The sequence below is a fragment of the Raphanus sativus genome, chromosome 5 (assembly GCF_000801105.2).
Source record: "Raphanus sativus cultivar WK10039 chromosome 5, ASM80110v3, whole genome shotgun sequence".
Lineage (NCBI taxonomy): Eukaryota > Viridiplantae > Streptophyta > Magnoliopsida > Brassicales > Brassicaceae > Raphanus > Raphanus sativus.
Genome location: NC_079515.1, coordinates 34,475,176 through 34,488,407, shown reverse-complemented (window position 1 = coordinate 34,488,407; position 13,232 = coordinate 34,475,176). Strand labels below are relative to the sequence as shown.

The 13,232-nt window shown below is 33.5% G+C and overlaps 4 protein-coding genes across 4 annotated transcripts in view; 2 read left to right on the top strand and 2 right to left on the bottom strand.

Annotated features, from left to right (window-relative positions):
- The window catches only part of LOC130494980 (uncharacterized), a 3,867-nt gene extending 1,109 nt beyond the window's left edge, over nucleotides 1–2,758 (top strand). The window contains 8 exon segments of the mRNA XM_056985867.1: nucleotides 7–673; nucleotides 752–937; nucleotides 1,017–1,103; nucleotides 1,358–1,510; nucleotides 1,643–1,954; nucleotides 2,025–2,147; nucleotides 2,215–2,302; nucleotides 2,367–2,758. Coding sequence (XP_056841847.1) covers nucleotides 7–673; nucleotides 752–937; nucleotides 1,017–1,103; nucleotides 1,358–1,510; nucleotides 1,643–1,954; nucleotides 2,025–2,147; nucleotides 2,215–2,302; nucleotides 2,367–2,557 — 1,807 coding nt within the window. The 3' untranslated portion in view covers nucleotides 2,558–2,758.
- Nucleotides 2,632–3,581, bottom strand: LOC130512448 (uncharacterized). The gene is made up of 4 exons (XM_057010457.1): nucleotides 3,314–3,581; nucleotides 3,088–3,245; nucleotides 2,941–3,007; nucleotides 2,632–2,854 (listed from the first exon to the last, which is right to left on the bottom strand). Exons 1-4 carry the CDS (start codon nucleotides 3,446–3,448, stop codon nucleotides 2,756–2,758), a joined length of 459 nt encoding a protein of 152 aa, XP_056866437.1. The 5' UTR covers nucleotides 3,449–3,581; the 3' UTR covers nucleotides 2,632–2,755.
- Nucleotides 3,582–8,516: 4,935 nt separating this feature from the next.
- On the top strand, nucleotides 8,517–9,117 carry LOC108857305 (CLAVATA3/ESR (CLE)-related protein 41). Its single transcript, XM_018631275.2, has one exon. The coding sequence runs from the start codon at nucleotides 8,658–8,660 to the stop codon at nucleotides 8,955–8,957; it is 300 nt and encodes a 99-aa protein (XP_018486777.1). The 5' UTR covers nucleotides 8,517–8,657; the 3' UTR covers nucleotides 8,958–9,117.
- A 2,541-nt stretch (nucleotides 9,118–11,658) lies between these two features.
- Nucleotides 11,659–13,175, bottom strand: LOC108856143 (peptidyl-prolyl cis-trans isomerase FKBP53-like). The gene is made up of 4 exons (XM_057010400.1): nucleotides 12,404–13,175; nucleotides 12,266–12,345; nucleotides 11,936–12,190; nucleotides 11,659–11,865 (listed from the first exon to the last, which is right to left on the bottom strand). The coding sequence occupies exons 1-4, from the start codon at nucleotides 12,453–12,455 to the stop codon at nucleotides 11,743–11,745; spliced, it is 510 nt and encodes a 169-aa protein (XP_056866380.1). The 5' UTR covers nucleotides 12,456–13,175; the 3' UTR covers nucleotides 11,659–11,742.
- Nucleotides 13,176–13,232: the final 57 nt, after the last annotated feature.

Below are 13,232 nucleotides of genomic sequence, written 5' to 3'. Positions count from 1 at the left end.
TTCTAGTTACTTTTCACAAGAGAGACAGAGCCCATCTTCACCTTTGAACTTTACAAAGAAACAAACAGAAGAAAAGCCAGTGCAGGAGCATAGGAACAACGATATATCTAGCCGTCGTACACAAAGTAACATACTCGATTTGACGTCCACTGACGGAGGAGGAAGGCCAGGACTATTCGGTGAAGACAAGACAATACATAGAGACACTTCTGATGTATGCAACAATCATTTTGATGAAATTTTTCTAAATCAAGATGGGAACAGTGGGAACGTTGTGGGGAGAAGGGTAATCGCTACAAACATGGAATCCAAGAACTTGCCAATCTATGGAAACCAGACCTCAGTGGTTAGTGTTGACCTATGGAAGCAAATAATGCAAGATAATGATCGTTTGATGGCTGGAACCTCATCTGGGAATCTGATCTCCTTGGAAGAAGGCATTGCAGATGACACCCCAAATCAGGAAAGAAGACTTAGTAAGACACCTTCTGATATTATTCAAGAACCTGTAAATGAAGCTGCCAGGACAAGGAATTTGGAAGTTTCAGGGGTGCTGTTAAATAAGAGAGCGGACTCTGATGTGGATTTCTTGTTCAACATCTCTTCGGAATCAGCAAAGAGAGAAATTGTTCATGAGACAGGGCGCTTAGAACTTGATCCAACACAAAAGAATGTGAGTATTCCAAAAATATACAGTTATATTTGTCACCAGTACATAATTATAATAGTAATAACTGTCAATGACGTGCAGAGAGTACAAAGGGAAAGTGGTTCCGGCCATGTGAGAATCCAGAGCATGGATTTGAATCAGCCAGTGCCAGAGACAACAAATGAAACTTACAAGTTGAATATCCCATCTGTCCAAAGGCAAGATTCACTCACAACCACTCCACACACAAGGTTGGACAGCAGTGATGATACTCTCTTCCTCTCTGAGGTAGTGATTTTAATTGTTTGTAAACTTATAATTTAAGCTAAGAGATGGTCTTGTTCTCATTATTGTCACTTGTTGACAGGACGCTGAAGCTAATGTTGACGAGAAAAACAACAATTTTAATGACACACTCATAGTTGAAATAAAAGCCAGTGTGTATGGCTTGCAGGTACTCAAGCTTGTCACTTCAGAAAACTGAGTCATCCTTAATCACATCATGACTTTGTTATTCACCCATTTTAGTAAATCCCGCTTGGAAAATTGAAAAGCTAAGCTGAGGCATTCTGACTCCTTAAAATTTTATTTGACAGCTTCTACTGTTGTCTATTCTCTGAACAAGATTTAATACAGAAAATGATAATTATGTATGACATGCTTTAGGCATTGATTTTTATTTCTTTTACCTATATCCTAAACCTTCAGATGATAAAGAACGCTGATCTTGAAGACCTAACAGAACTTGGATCGGGGACGTATGGAACTGTCTTCCATGGGAAATGGCGAGGAACTGATGTCGCAATAAAGAGAATAAGGAAAAGCTGCTTTGGAGGAAGATCATCAGAACGTGAACGCTTGGTTAGTCCTCAAGTCTTTTTGTGTATTCATTATCTTTTTATTGCTGGCATACACACACATACTATGGATTCTAGCTCTTCAACAGAATTGAGGATTAAGGTCAGTGTCATGGATTCTTTGCTGTCTTATCAGACCAAAGATTTCTGGAGGGAAGCACAGATACTCTCAAATCTTCATCACCCAAATGTTGTTGCATTCTATGGTATAGTCCCTGATGGAGCTGGAGGAACATTAGCGACTGTTACTGAGTTCATGGTGAATGGGTCACTAAGGCATGCTCTTGTCAAGAGAGACAGGTTGCTCGACGCTCGGAAAAAGATAATAATAGCAATGGATGCTGCTTTTGGCATGGAGTATTTGCACTTGAAGAACATTGTCCACTTTGATCTCAAATGTGAGAACTTGCTCGTCAATCTAAGGGATCCACAACGGCCTATATGCAAGGTAAACATAAATTTTGATGACAAACAATCTCATCCCGATTGAATCTTAAGCATGAAAAAAAAATCTTCAGGTGGGAGATCTTGGCTTATCTAGAATCAAACGTAACACTTTGGTATCTGGGGGAGTGAGAGGAACACTTCCATGGATGGCACCAGAACTCTTGAACGGAAGCAGCACCCGGGTTTCAGAGAAAGTAAGAGAAAACCTAATTTAGATTCCATTAAAACACACACACAGCTTATGTAACTGGGTGTGAACAGGTTGATGTATTTTCATATGGGATCTGCCTATGGGAGATTCTAACAGGAGAGGAGCCCTATGCAGATATGCATTGCGGAGCAATCATTGGTAAGTCTACTCAGTTTTGTTTTTTCGCTTTCCTCTTTGCTCAGCTGTTTTTCCCTCTTTGTAGGTGGGATAGTGAAGAACACGCTTCGGCCTCCCATACCGAAAACATGTTCTGCGGAATGGAAAAAGCTGATGGAACAATGCTGGGACATAGACCCGGATGCTCGTCCCGCCTTCACCGAGATAACAAGCAGACTTCGATCCATGTCAATGGAACTCGTCACTAAAAGCAAGAAAAGAGAAAACAAGCCCTGAAGACGACGTTACAGAGAATCGAAGAAACGGGTTTTTAGTTCACATTCTTTCATATATTTATCTCATTCTGTACAAAAAAAAAACATATATGTAAATCTCGAAATTTGTCATGTAAATGTTATTGTGTCCAAAACATAAGGGGGATGGAGAAAGAGAGTTTGCAAGTGAAAAAGAAGAGACAATAAACTCAGTTTTGTTTTACACATCTTTGTATAAAAGTTGGTACTTTGGTATTCTCTCGGGAGGAAGCGGACAGTGAACAATCATCTTCCCTTTCATCGCTCCTCTGAATATTACCTACACACAAAACAGAGGATTTCAAAATCTAAATGAAAATCAATTATTTACAGAAACTAATAAAATTTTAAATTATTTGAATTTACCTCAACGACATCAATAAAGTCTTGTTTCTCGTGGAATTTACCTACCCACTTGGTATGATCCGCAGTTCTGTAAGAAAATTACCAAATCAGAATTAACTTTTTTTTTAAAAAAGCTTTGTAATTATTTCAGTGAAACAGAGAATGTACCCAGAATCAAGTTTCATGTGATGAGCGTTGAAGAAGAAGATGGTTGAAGGGAACAGAGTGATGTCGAAGTAGTTGACGTAAACCTGAACTTGGTCCGAATCAACGTCCACCAAAGCTACTGTAGCGAATTTCGAGACATCTCTCGCCGATTTCTCCAGCTGCAAAAAAATCAAAATTTAGGGAGAAGAAGAAAGAGAGACGAAGAAGAAGAAGATATCAACGTTACAATGTCATCAAGAAGGAGACAGTTTTCGTCGGAGAGACGGCCGAATCGAAGGACAAGCACTTTATCGATGGTGTTGTTGATGATCCGATCGATCTCTTCCTTCTTTGTTAGCGTTGGGAGTAGAATTGATTCCATCTTCTCCTCTCTTTCGATGATTCCGGGTTTGTCTCTTCAATCACCACAGCAGATATGCATAAACCCCAAACCGAATGGAAACGACTCCAACTTCTTTCTTTCTTTCTTTTTTTTGTGTGGTTTTGATTCGGTTGAGGTCCAAACCGGTCGATAAGTTTTCAAAAATGATTTCGGTTGGGCTGATTTGGTTTTTACTTTTTAGGCTTTTCAACATATTTTATACTCCCTCTGTTTTTAAACGATGCATATTCTGGAAAAAATATTTGTTTCAAAAAGATGTATTTTTTTATGTTTTCTATATAAAAATTACAATTTTCAATAAAATTAATTGAATTTATTGAAAGACTATTGGTTAAAATGCATTGAAATTTGATAATTTCTAAAAACAATGCATGATTAATGTGTAAAAACTCTAAAACATACATCTTTAAAAAACAGAGGGAGTAGACATTATTGTGAATTGATATTTCTATTTAATACACATTGTTTTTCGTGTACTTGATATTTCCCTCTTTTGTTAATAGGAATTAGTGTTAAACATGTAAAACTGAGAGTAGAATTGAAGGCAATAATCATGTAAAACATATGGCCGATGAAAATAAAATCTTCTAATGAACTGGTTAAATTTTGCTTGGGATATATGATATATCTGTGAACAATTCAATAACACGTACTTGTGCGCGTATCACATATATCAATATATGTTTTTTCAGCATTTTGGTCTAAATTTTAATTGAAAACTTCCGAGATTAATCTATCATGCAAAGCTTTACATAAAGATAAAGCATTAAAGAGTAAAAGAAAAACAAAGCTGTCCATCTTTTCAGTGCCTCATTCATCCATTTGCTTATTTTGATCCCAAAATTTATGTTTTCTGTTTAGGAAAACGGCACTATCTCCAAAACTTACCCCCCAAACATAATAATATTTTGCCATGGTTTTTTATTTATTTCCTTTATCAATAATTTTTAAATATTCATGTCACTTCATATAAAAAAATGGAATAGAAATTTCATGTCACTTCAAGCCCAACATTATTATATAGATATCTAAAATGCGAGTTCTTTTCTAAAACGGCATTTAAAATTTCGCAAGGATCACTTTCAAGAATAATGCCAAGACTCCATAATCTAGATAGAAAAATATCGTTCCAAAGTCTTCACATTTATCTTTTAAATGAACATCTTACTTTCTGTCTCGCATCACATGCCATCATTGTAAAATAATTGTCATGAAATCGTTTTGGTTTCTTTTGGCTGGAGTGTAGCTAGTGAAGGCCTACGGTCCCCATAATTTCCCTAACTTTTTTTTTCAATATGACTGGTGATAGCTACACTACAAAGCAAATTAAATATATATGTCATTTTATTGACGACAAAGAAAACGTCCTTTAGTGGAGAGAAATATATGTTTGCTCATGTTTCCTCCTCAAATAGTTCAATTAGTTAAGAAAAGTCTCCTTAGTTTTAATTCCTTAAACTACCTCTCTATGGCTCTGTTGGCGATATAGTTGAAGTCTTTTGTTGTGATGGCCCTGAAGATTTTCGAGTGTAGATATTTTTCAAAGAGCCAAAACCCATCAACGTTATAGTGACTTGATTATGATGAAAATGGGTGAACAGAAGTAGAAAAACAACTTTAAAAAAAATGGAAGATACATTATATTGTAAAAATATGTAGGCGAAAAAGTGAAAACGAAAGTAGATGAAAAAAGTAAAGATAAAAAGGCTTGACTAAAAAAAGGAGAGCGCGATCTGGGACCAATATTTCAGCTCCCCATGCCTTTCGCTAAATGATGAAGCAAATATGACTTATCGATATCATATCACCCATTTGGTGGCGTCCATACAAACTACCTTTACATATATACGCACGTCCGCTTGCATATATCTAATATTATATGTTTATAATCTATGTATAATTTACTTCTGTTTGACTATTTATTATTACTTTATTAGTGAATGATGGCGTAAATTCACATTTTTTTTGCTAAAAAATAATTTTACAGTTCCGGATTCAATTCCACTCAGAACCAAGCCTATTTTGTTTAGGTGATTCAAATTTATAGATGAAATTGCAAATAGATCCATTTGGAGCGAGGAGAGGAATACATCGGGTCAAAGGCTGGATGCAGAGTCACGGGCCAGACGCGACATGATTAGAGGGAGTGGGTCGAAGGCTCCTCCTGCCTGCAGTATTGTATACTTTGAATTAAAAATCTTCCATTTTTTTTATTCTTAATTGTATGGGATTTTAGATATAAATAAAGATTTATAGGTCTTGCAGTGATTTATAAATGTCTTTGACAAAAAAGCAAAGATTTATAAGTTTTTGACCCGGATGCTTTTTCTAGATAGGCTTGCGGAAAACTCAAATTATATCATATATGACATGCTTACCTTTAAATTAGTCGGGTTGATCCAGACACCAGACATTTATTAATTATAGTATTTTTATGAATAACATATTACGGGTTTACACCCCAAAAAAGAGCATATTATGGTCACGATTGTTTTAAGCAACATTTTTTATATTATTATAACCTAGAAAACAAAATTTGTCAACATTTATTGTTCGAATGTCAAATGCAGCATGGAGATTTGGACTTTTCACCGCCAAATGGTTCATCCGTCTATACAATCACCGAATTCCTTTTTATTTTTTTTGGAGATCAAATCCTTTTTCTAGACATAAATATTTCCGTATCCACACTATCTGAAAATAATGGAACTCGTGCGCTCGTCTCCTCTTATATCAAAAGGATCATCCCTATTGTTCGGGTTCATCTCAACCCTCTTTCCAAATCTCTGTATAGTGCTTGCTCACCTCTTAGTTTTCGCATTTCACATATACAGGTAGATTGGTAAGTTCTAATTGAGTATCTGAATGATACAAAACTAGAAAAAGATGGTAAGAGATATTCTCAAATGAAAAACTATAAAAGTACCTCATAAAATACTTTAAGGAATATGTGTCACCTTAACAGTGATTTACTTATTTTTTATAGAAGCTAAATTACAAACAAATTTTACCAAAATATTAATAATAATTTGCTGGGAGAGAAAACAAAACAAAACTCCTTTCAAATATTTTAGCCGTAAGGGTGTTCTTATATATAACTCCAAATATATAAACACAGAAAATATTCAAAAATAGATCTATACACTATAGCAAAGATGGCTACATACTATACTGATTTAAAATATGGTGAAAAATCCATGATATCTTGTGCATACAAAAGATAGTTGTATACAAAAATAGTCACCTAAGAAATTTCATTCACTATCCGGAATTGTTCTAATCATGAAAAGTCGAGGGTTCTTTTCTGAAAAATTACTTTTGTTAAAGAAAATGAACTTTAACTTTGTTTATTTACATCTATTCTTTAGTTTATGTTACTACAAATACTTTTATTATTTTCAGTTTTCAAATTGAGCAACCGACGGTATATATATTGTCAGCGGCAAATGTGAATATCATAATTCATAACAATGAGGAAGAACAAAACATAAAAATAAATAGAAATTTTAAGCAAAAAAAAAAAAGAAACGGAAAAAGAGGTGTAATATGACGCAAAAAACCACGACGTCCAATCGTTCTCAACGGCATCACTCCGAGAAAGCAAGGGACCCATGCAATCCACGTAACGGGGACATGCATAGTCTCTCCGTAATCGAATATTATTCTTTATTCATACAATCTAATCGAATATTTTATACGTTCATTTTTAATGGCAGACGAAAAAGACATCACCGGCTCGCTTCTTCCATACATTCTCGCCACCGCCCTAATTTGCGCGCTGACTCTTATTCTTTCCGTGATATGTTATTAGGTAATGTATAAAAATACACTTTTACCTGAAAGAAGTACAATAAGATTACATCTTTCTCAAAAATATGTACATGATTACACATTTATGTATATATAACTATAAATTTTTATATCAACTATATAGTATATAAGTCGTAACACCATGCAAAAAGCCGTTGGGCTAGTTAGAGTTCCCTTTCTTTTCCTACCCACCATCATAACCGCCATAGTTAAACCAAAATATTACATCAGGTGGTATCCAATAATACTAGGGATTATTTCTATATTAGAAAATTTTCCATTTGAAACCAAGGTTTAATTTTGCTTCAACATTAGCTTCATCGTTTTTCTTCTAGTTGTGTCATTTCATTATATACTGTCATTTCTTATCTATCTTCCATCAGAAATCGTGATGTTTTGTTTGTTTTAAACTTTTTTTGTACTAAACTAGTATCGGGATTACGTTCACACTACGATTAAACCAAAGTTCAATTTGTTTCTCTCCTATATTACTTTCTTCATTTTTTATTCCTTGCTAATAATATTAATGATATTGGTTGGTTTGTACAGGGGACATACATTCGTAATTTGTCAATAAATATCATGTATAAGGTATAATTTGACTTCCAAACATAATGGGGAACTAAATAATGCATAATTTAATCAAAATGATTTTTTTTTTCTCTTTTACTAGTATTGATGATACACGTTGTTATATAATTGGTGTTTGGTCAAGTTAGTCAAAAATAATAATTTTCTTGGGAAAAGAAAATATAAAAATGGAAATTTCAAAGAAAAGAAAGCAAGAACCCTGCTTTCTTCTACCTCCTCTCCTTTCATTTATGTTATAACCTTTTCCTTTTGTCTAAGCTTTTAAGATTCGTTGGTAGTTACTTAATGACTCAATTACCATTACACGTTTTTTCCTGTTTCATGTGATTACTCGTTCTGCAATGGCATGCCTACCGACAATTTCAAGTCTTTTCAGGGGCTTAAAAGTAATATATTTGAAAGGAAAAATCTGAACAAGTCTTGTCTCGCGTTATGCAAACCCTAGTCTGAATTCACCATATATGTCCATTCTCTCCGGGCGCAGCTTGCACAAAGGGTGCTTTGGTAAATTCACACCTCGTGACCATCTGCATTCAACTTTTTGGTTTGCTTTATTAATGAAATTCAAGAGTATGAAAGTTTGAGAACCTCTTTCTTCTGTTCTTTTTTTCTTTATCTCAAGCCTATTCTTCTTCTTAATTACTAGATCTCTCTTTTGTTTCATCTTTTCTTTGCTTTCTCTTATCTGGCGGCTCTAACCAGCTCTCGAGTTGTTCGTTTCTCTGGTTAATGGATACTGAACCCTCTTGGGATCTTGGGGGGGTGGTAAATTTTTTTTCTAAATTGCATGGCAACATCAAATGACCAAACCAATAACAAATCATCATATTCTCACACTCTTCTTCTTCTCCTCGTATTATTATCTTTTATTCTCTTCATTGGCCTTACAATCCCAATGACTCATCATCAATCCACATCTACGGTTGTTCCCTTCAAGAGGATTCTTCTTAAATCTTCGGCTCCAGCTTCATTCACGATGGATTTGCGTCCAAATGATCGCCCACGACCCAGCCGCACTTCTAGAAAGAGAGAGTTTGGAAATGATGCTCATGAAGTTCCTAGTGGTCCAAACCCTATTTCCAACTAGGTGAGCTGGCATATTTGGTTTTACCCCTGAGTTTAAAAGATAAGTTTTTAAGATCGATATTATGTTATTATATTGGGAAAAGCCTCTGATCGATGGAGATTAGAGAAGAACTTAATTGTTATGGATTTAGTATATATATATTGAATGGATTGGTTTGGTACGTACCGTTCATTTCCCTTCTAATATTTTGTTCGTTTTAAAATTGCTTCCTCCATCTTTTAAGTTTTGTGAAGTTAGAGTTGTAAAGAAGATGCTATTATTCGTTAATCATTCACATGTGTATGTAGCCACCTCTATACACAACTGCTATGTTTTGCCTTCACAAACTGATTGGGGCATATAGAAGAAGCCTTTATCATTAGATTTTTCTTATCATAGTTTAATTATTAGAACATGATTAAAGCATGAACAGAAAGAAAGACCCTATTTGTAACAATAGTCAATGACAGTGAAGATCTCGAGGCATGATCCCAAACAGTTGTTAGATCTCTTTAGAGCATCAATATCCATAGGCCCTTAAGCCATCCCTTAAGGAAAAATGGGAGAGGACCAAGAAGAATAATGGGGAAAATCTCTTATATAAAAGATAAATAAAAGTGTCCCTTAGATTACCATGACCAGAAAAAAAAGAAGAGAGATTTAAGGGACTTGTGGAGTCCCTAGGGATACTTATGTCTTACTCCACACAAAACTGTCTCCTTTTCTGAATATAGTTTTGAAAAGAAATTGCAAAACAGCTATATCCGATATCAACTAAAGCAATTTCTTCCCTAACAGAGAATGTAGTAATAAGTCATTAACGAAAAAGATAATAATAATTTAGGTTACCATGGACCCTCCGTTATGGCGATATTCAAACCCAACCATAGGCATACGATTAGAGACATAGTGATGAGAAGATCCATTATCTTTCCATGATTTTTTTGGTGTGTTTACTGTAAAATAAAATACATCAGAAAAATGTGGATCAGGTTTTCTCTTTCGTTTGGTTTAACGACAAGAGTGTAGAAAAGAAGAAAAGAAGAAGCAATATTATTATTCAATTACACCCAAAAAAATTAATTACTGTTAGTCAAGAATTGTCCATACGTAGCATTTTGTCTCTCAAACAAAAAAGCACAGTGTCCTAGACAAAGAAAAGCTGAATAACAAAAAAGTGATGATTTGATAATTATATAATCGTATAATTTCCTCGTTGTTGAATTGTATGCCATCAATCATTTGCTTTATGATGTTCCCCTTTTCTTCTCTTTCCTTTTTAATTCTGTGTATCTTATTATATTAGTATTTATAATTATTTATATTAAATTAAAATAAGGCCAAAGATTCATGTTTGCAAAAAAATAAATAATGGAAATAAAGAGATGATAAATATTTTTTCTATTTCAGTGTCGAATGGCGAAGACGTGATTTTACAATTGGTCAAATAGGTTTTGCAATTTAAAAGATCGATTTGACCAATTGTAAAATCACATCTTCGTCATTCGACACTGAATCACAAAAAATATTTATCATCACTTTATTTTCATTATTTATTTTTAAATAAATAAAAGTTATTATTATTTCGAATACTACGTTTTTGAATTCAAAATCTTTATAATTTTTTTTTCAAATTTTCATAATTTTTTCAAATTTTTTATATTCTAGTTTTTTATATCTCTTCATTTCATTCATTACTAACCATGTTTATTGTGTGTTTCTAAATATTAAGAGATCAAAAATTACATATATGGTCTATCATGATTCCTATGTATATGGGTGAGAATTGTGTTTAGTAAAATCAAATGACTAAGTTCATGATTTTATTTTGTTCTTCTTGTAGTTGAAATAGCTGATTAAGTGTCTTTAGATGACATATTTTGATCTATTACACTTCTATCTCTTTGGTAACCGCGAGTTATCTCTTATATATGCAAGTACGTATTGTATGTCAAACAAAAAATATCTACAAAAAAACTTACAGCTACAACTAAATTAAATATAAGCAAATAAATCTACAACGATAAATTTATAATTACAGTCAATTCAGTTAGAGCATCTTCATCCCCACTTTATATTCTATTCCATTTATAGAGTAAATGGAGTAAAATATGGAGTGGAGATTGAGATGCCCTTACAACACAAACTTTAATGCTAAATTTTGAATGCTTTAATTAATCAAAGTATCCAACCAATCATCCATTATCTTTTCTTAACTTTAATTCTTTCTAAGTACTAATATTTTAGAACAAGAAGCGTCACATATTATTGGTGTATTTGACATTAAGTTAAAATAAAATAAAAGTAATGATATATTTTTCATGTCTTTTGAGAAATAAGATTTTATTAAAAAAAAAGATACCACCAGTTAGCAGATTATTTTGAGTTTTCCCAGTAATAATATCAGTCCACGCCTATTCCAAAAGCCCATAGAATGTAAGCCCCAAAACTAAATGAGCAAAGAATGTAATGAACCAGATTAGTTTGATCGCTTCTTGTCTGATCGGAATCAATTTTCGTGACCCCGGTGTCTAGATGACGAGTAAACTGCTTCGTCGATACCTTCTTAGGAGTAAAATAAAGAGCTGGAAGAGGAGGGAAACGCTCCAGTAAGTAAATTCCATTTTTTATTTGTCTCTAGATGAATCATTGCTACAATCGGGAACTCATCAGCTTTGTTTAGATGTTTGAACAGATAAAGAATAATGGGAGAATATAACAGTGGTGAAAAAAATAGATAGAATTTTATTATGAATTTGAAAAAGAAAAAAAAAATTCAAACATAAGAACGCAAGAGAAGATGTTCCTAAACATCATTATTGGTTAAGTAGTTAACCATTGTTTCTTCAGATTCTTCCAATGACAAGGTAGACCATAGACGGCAGATCTCCTCACGTGAGGGGAGGCTGTCTCTCAAGCTCCCACGAATCTGCCAAAGAGTAGTGAGTGAACCAAATAAATAAAATATATATAAAAAAGATAGAGAGATATTTACTCACATTGGATTCATGGCGCATCTTAATCGAGTTTCTCCTATTCGGATTATCAATCTGTAAATAACCAGTCAGATCGATGCATCTATCACCAGTCACCGAGAATTCGACTGAGTTATCATCACAGCCAAGCTCAAGGCTCAAAGAGAAGGATTCGTTTTCGTTTGGCGACAATGCACACAAATCGACTGGACTCTTGTTGTCTCCGACTGAGTACTGAATCACACTCTTCTCTTTGCCCACACCCTCGCATAGAGTTGCCTGAATGATATTGGCACAAAGATCAACGACATTCTCACGTTTAATTCAATTCCCTAATCAAACTATTGGTAATACCGTGATGTGGAGTATACGATGTTCATTATTTAGATTACGAAGACGAAAATAGCGAGGTTTCCCAGGTTTTAGTTCAATTCCTGAATCAGATAATTAGCAAATTGGAAAAAAAGAAAGAAAAGAAGGTGAGAAGCTAACCCCAGGATTCCATTGCCCCTACGCTTTTTTCTTGTACGGAAACTCGTCTCATATATATATACCAACCACGGGACCATTTTTTTCAAAACCAACCACCATTATGACCTAGCTCTATTTCAATAATTGAGTTGGGATTGAAGCCCATTCTGTCCAGTAAATATTGCTACATCTCTATTGAAAAGGCAATTTCAAAACTATTATTTTAAAAAAATATATTACATTTTGGCTGTAAAAAAAAATTACTACATTTTGGCATTTTTCAATACATAACTATTTTAATTGATAACATATTAAACTATTTTAATGAAAAAGACATGAAAATTATGTCCGTAAAGAAAAAGGTAGAAAACTGAAGGAAAATAAGTTAAAAATCAAAGGATAACTGATAATGTAATTAAAAAATAATAGTAAATCAATATATATAGCAATAAAAAAAAAGCAATCAAAATGTGGACTCCGCACAATTCCTACCTCTACACAAAATTTGGGTTGGAGCGAGTTGATCTGCAAATCTGACACTATTTTTATTTTTGTAATAAAATTTCTTTTGATTTATTTTATTTTTATGCTCTTTTGATAAAAAACATATTTTGGTGTATTTAGAGAGAATAGTTTTTCTTTAAATACATTTTTTTAAAAATACATATAGTTTGTATTTTTCAGCTAAAATTTTTTCAACGGTGTTTTTGCCAAAGTTAAAGCTGAATAAAATTTACAAATGCTATCAAAGATGAAACTTCACTAAATTATGAAAATTATTGTCGTGTTAATAAATTTCATCAAATATTTACTCAAAAAGCAAATCATCTATAGTATAGCTAATGGATTA

Coding starts and splice junctions, on each gene's coding strand:
- LOC130512448 (XM_057010457.1), bottom strand. CDS start 3,448: ATGGAATCAATTCTACTCCCAACGCTAACAAAGAAGGAAGAGATCGAT. Junction 3,246..3,313: donor GTCTCCTTCTTGATGACATT/GTAACGTTGATA, acceptor ATTTTTTTGCAG/CTGGAGAAATCGGCGAGAGA. Junction 3,008..3,087: donor CACATGAAACTTGATTCTGG/GTACATTCTCTG, acceptor ATTTTCTTACAG/AACTGCGGATCATACCAAGT.
- LOC108857305 (XM_018631275.2), top strand. CDS start 8,658: ATGGCAACATCAAATGACCAAACCAATAACAAATCATCATATTCTCAC.
- LOC108856143 (XM_057010400.1), bottom strand. CDS start 12,455: ATGAGACGAGTTTCCGTACAAGAAAAAAGCGTAGGGGCAATGGAATCC. Junction 12,346..12,403: donor AGGGGCAATGGAATCCTGGG/GTTAGCTTCTCA, acceptor TATCTGATTCAG/GAATTGAACTAAAACCTGGG. Junction 12,191..12,265: donor ATCGTATACTCCACATCACG/GTATTACCAATA, acceptor AATATCATTCAG/GCAACTCTATGCGAGGGTGT.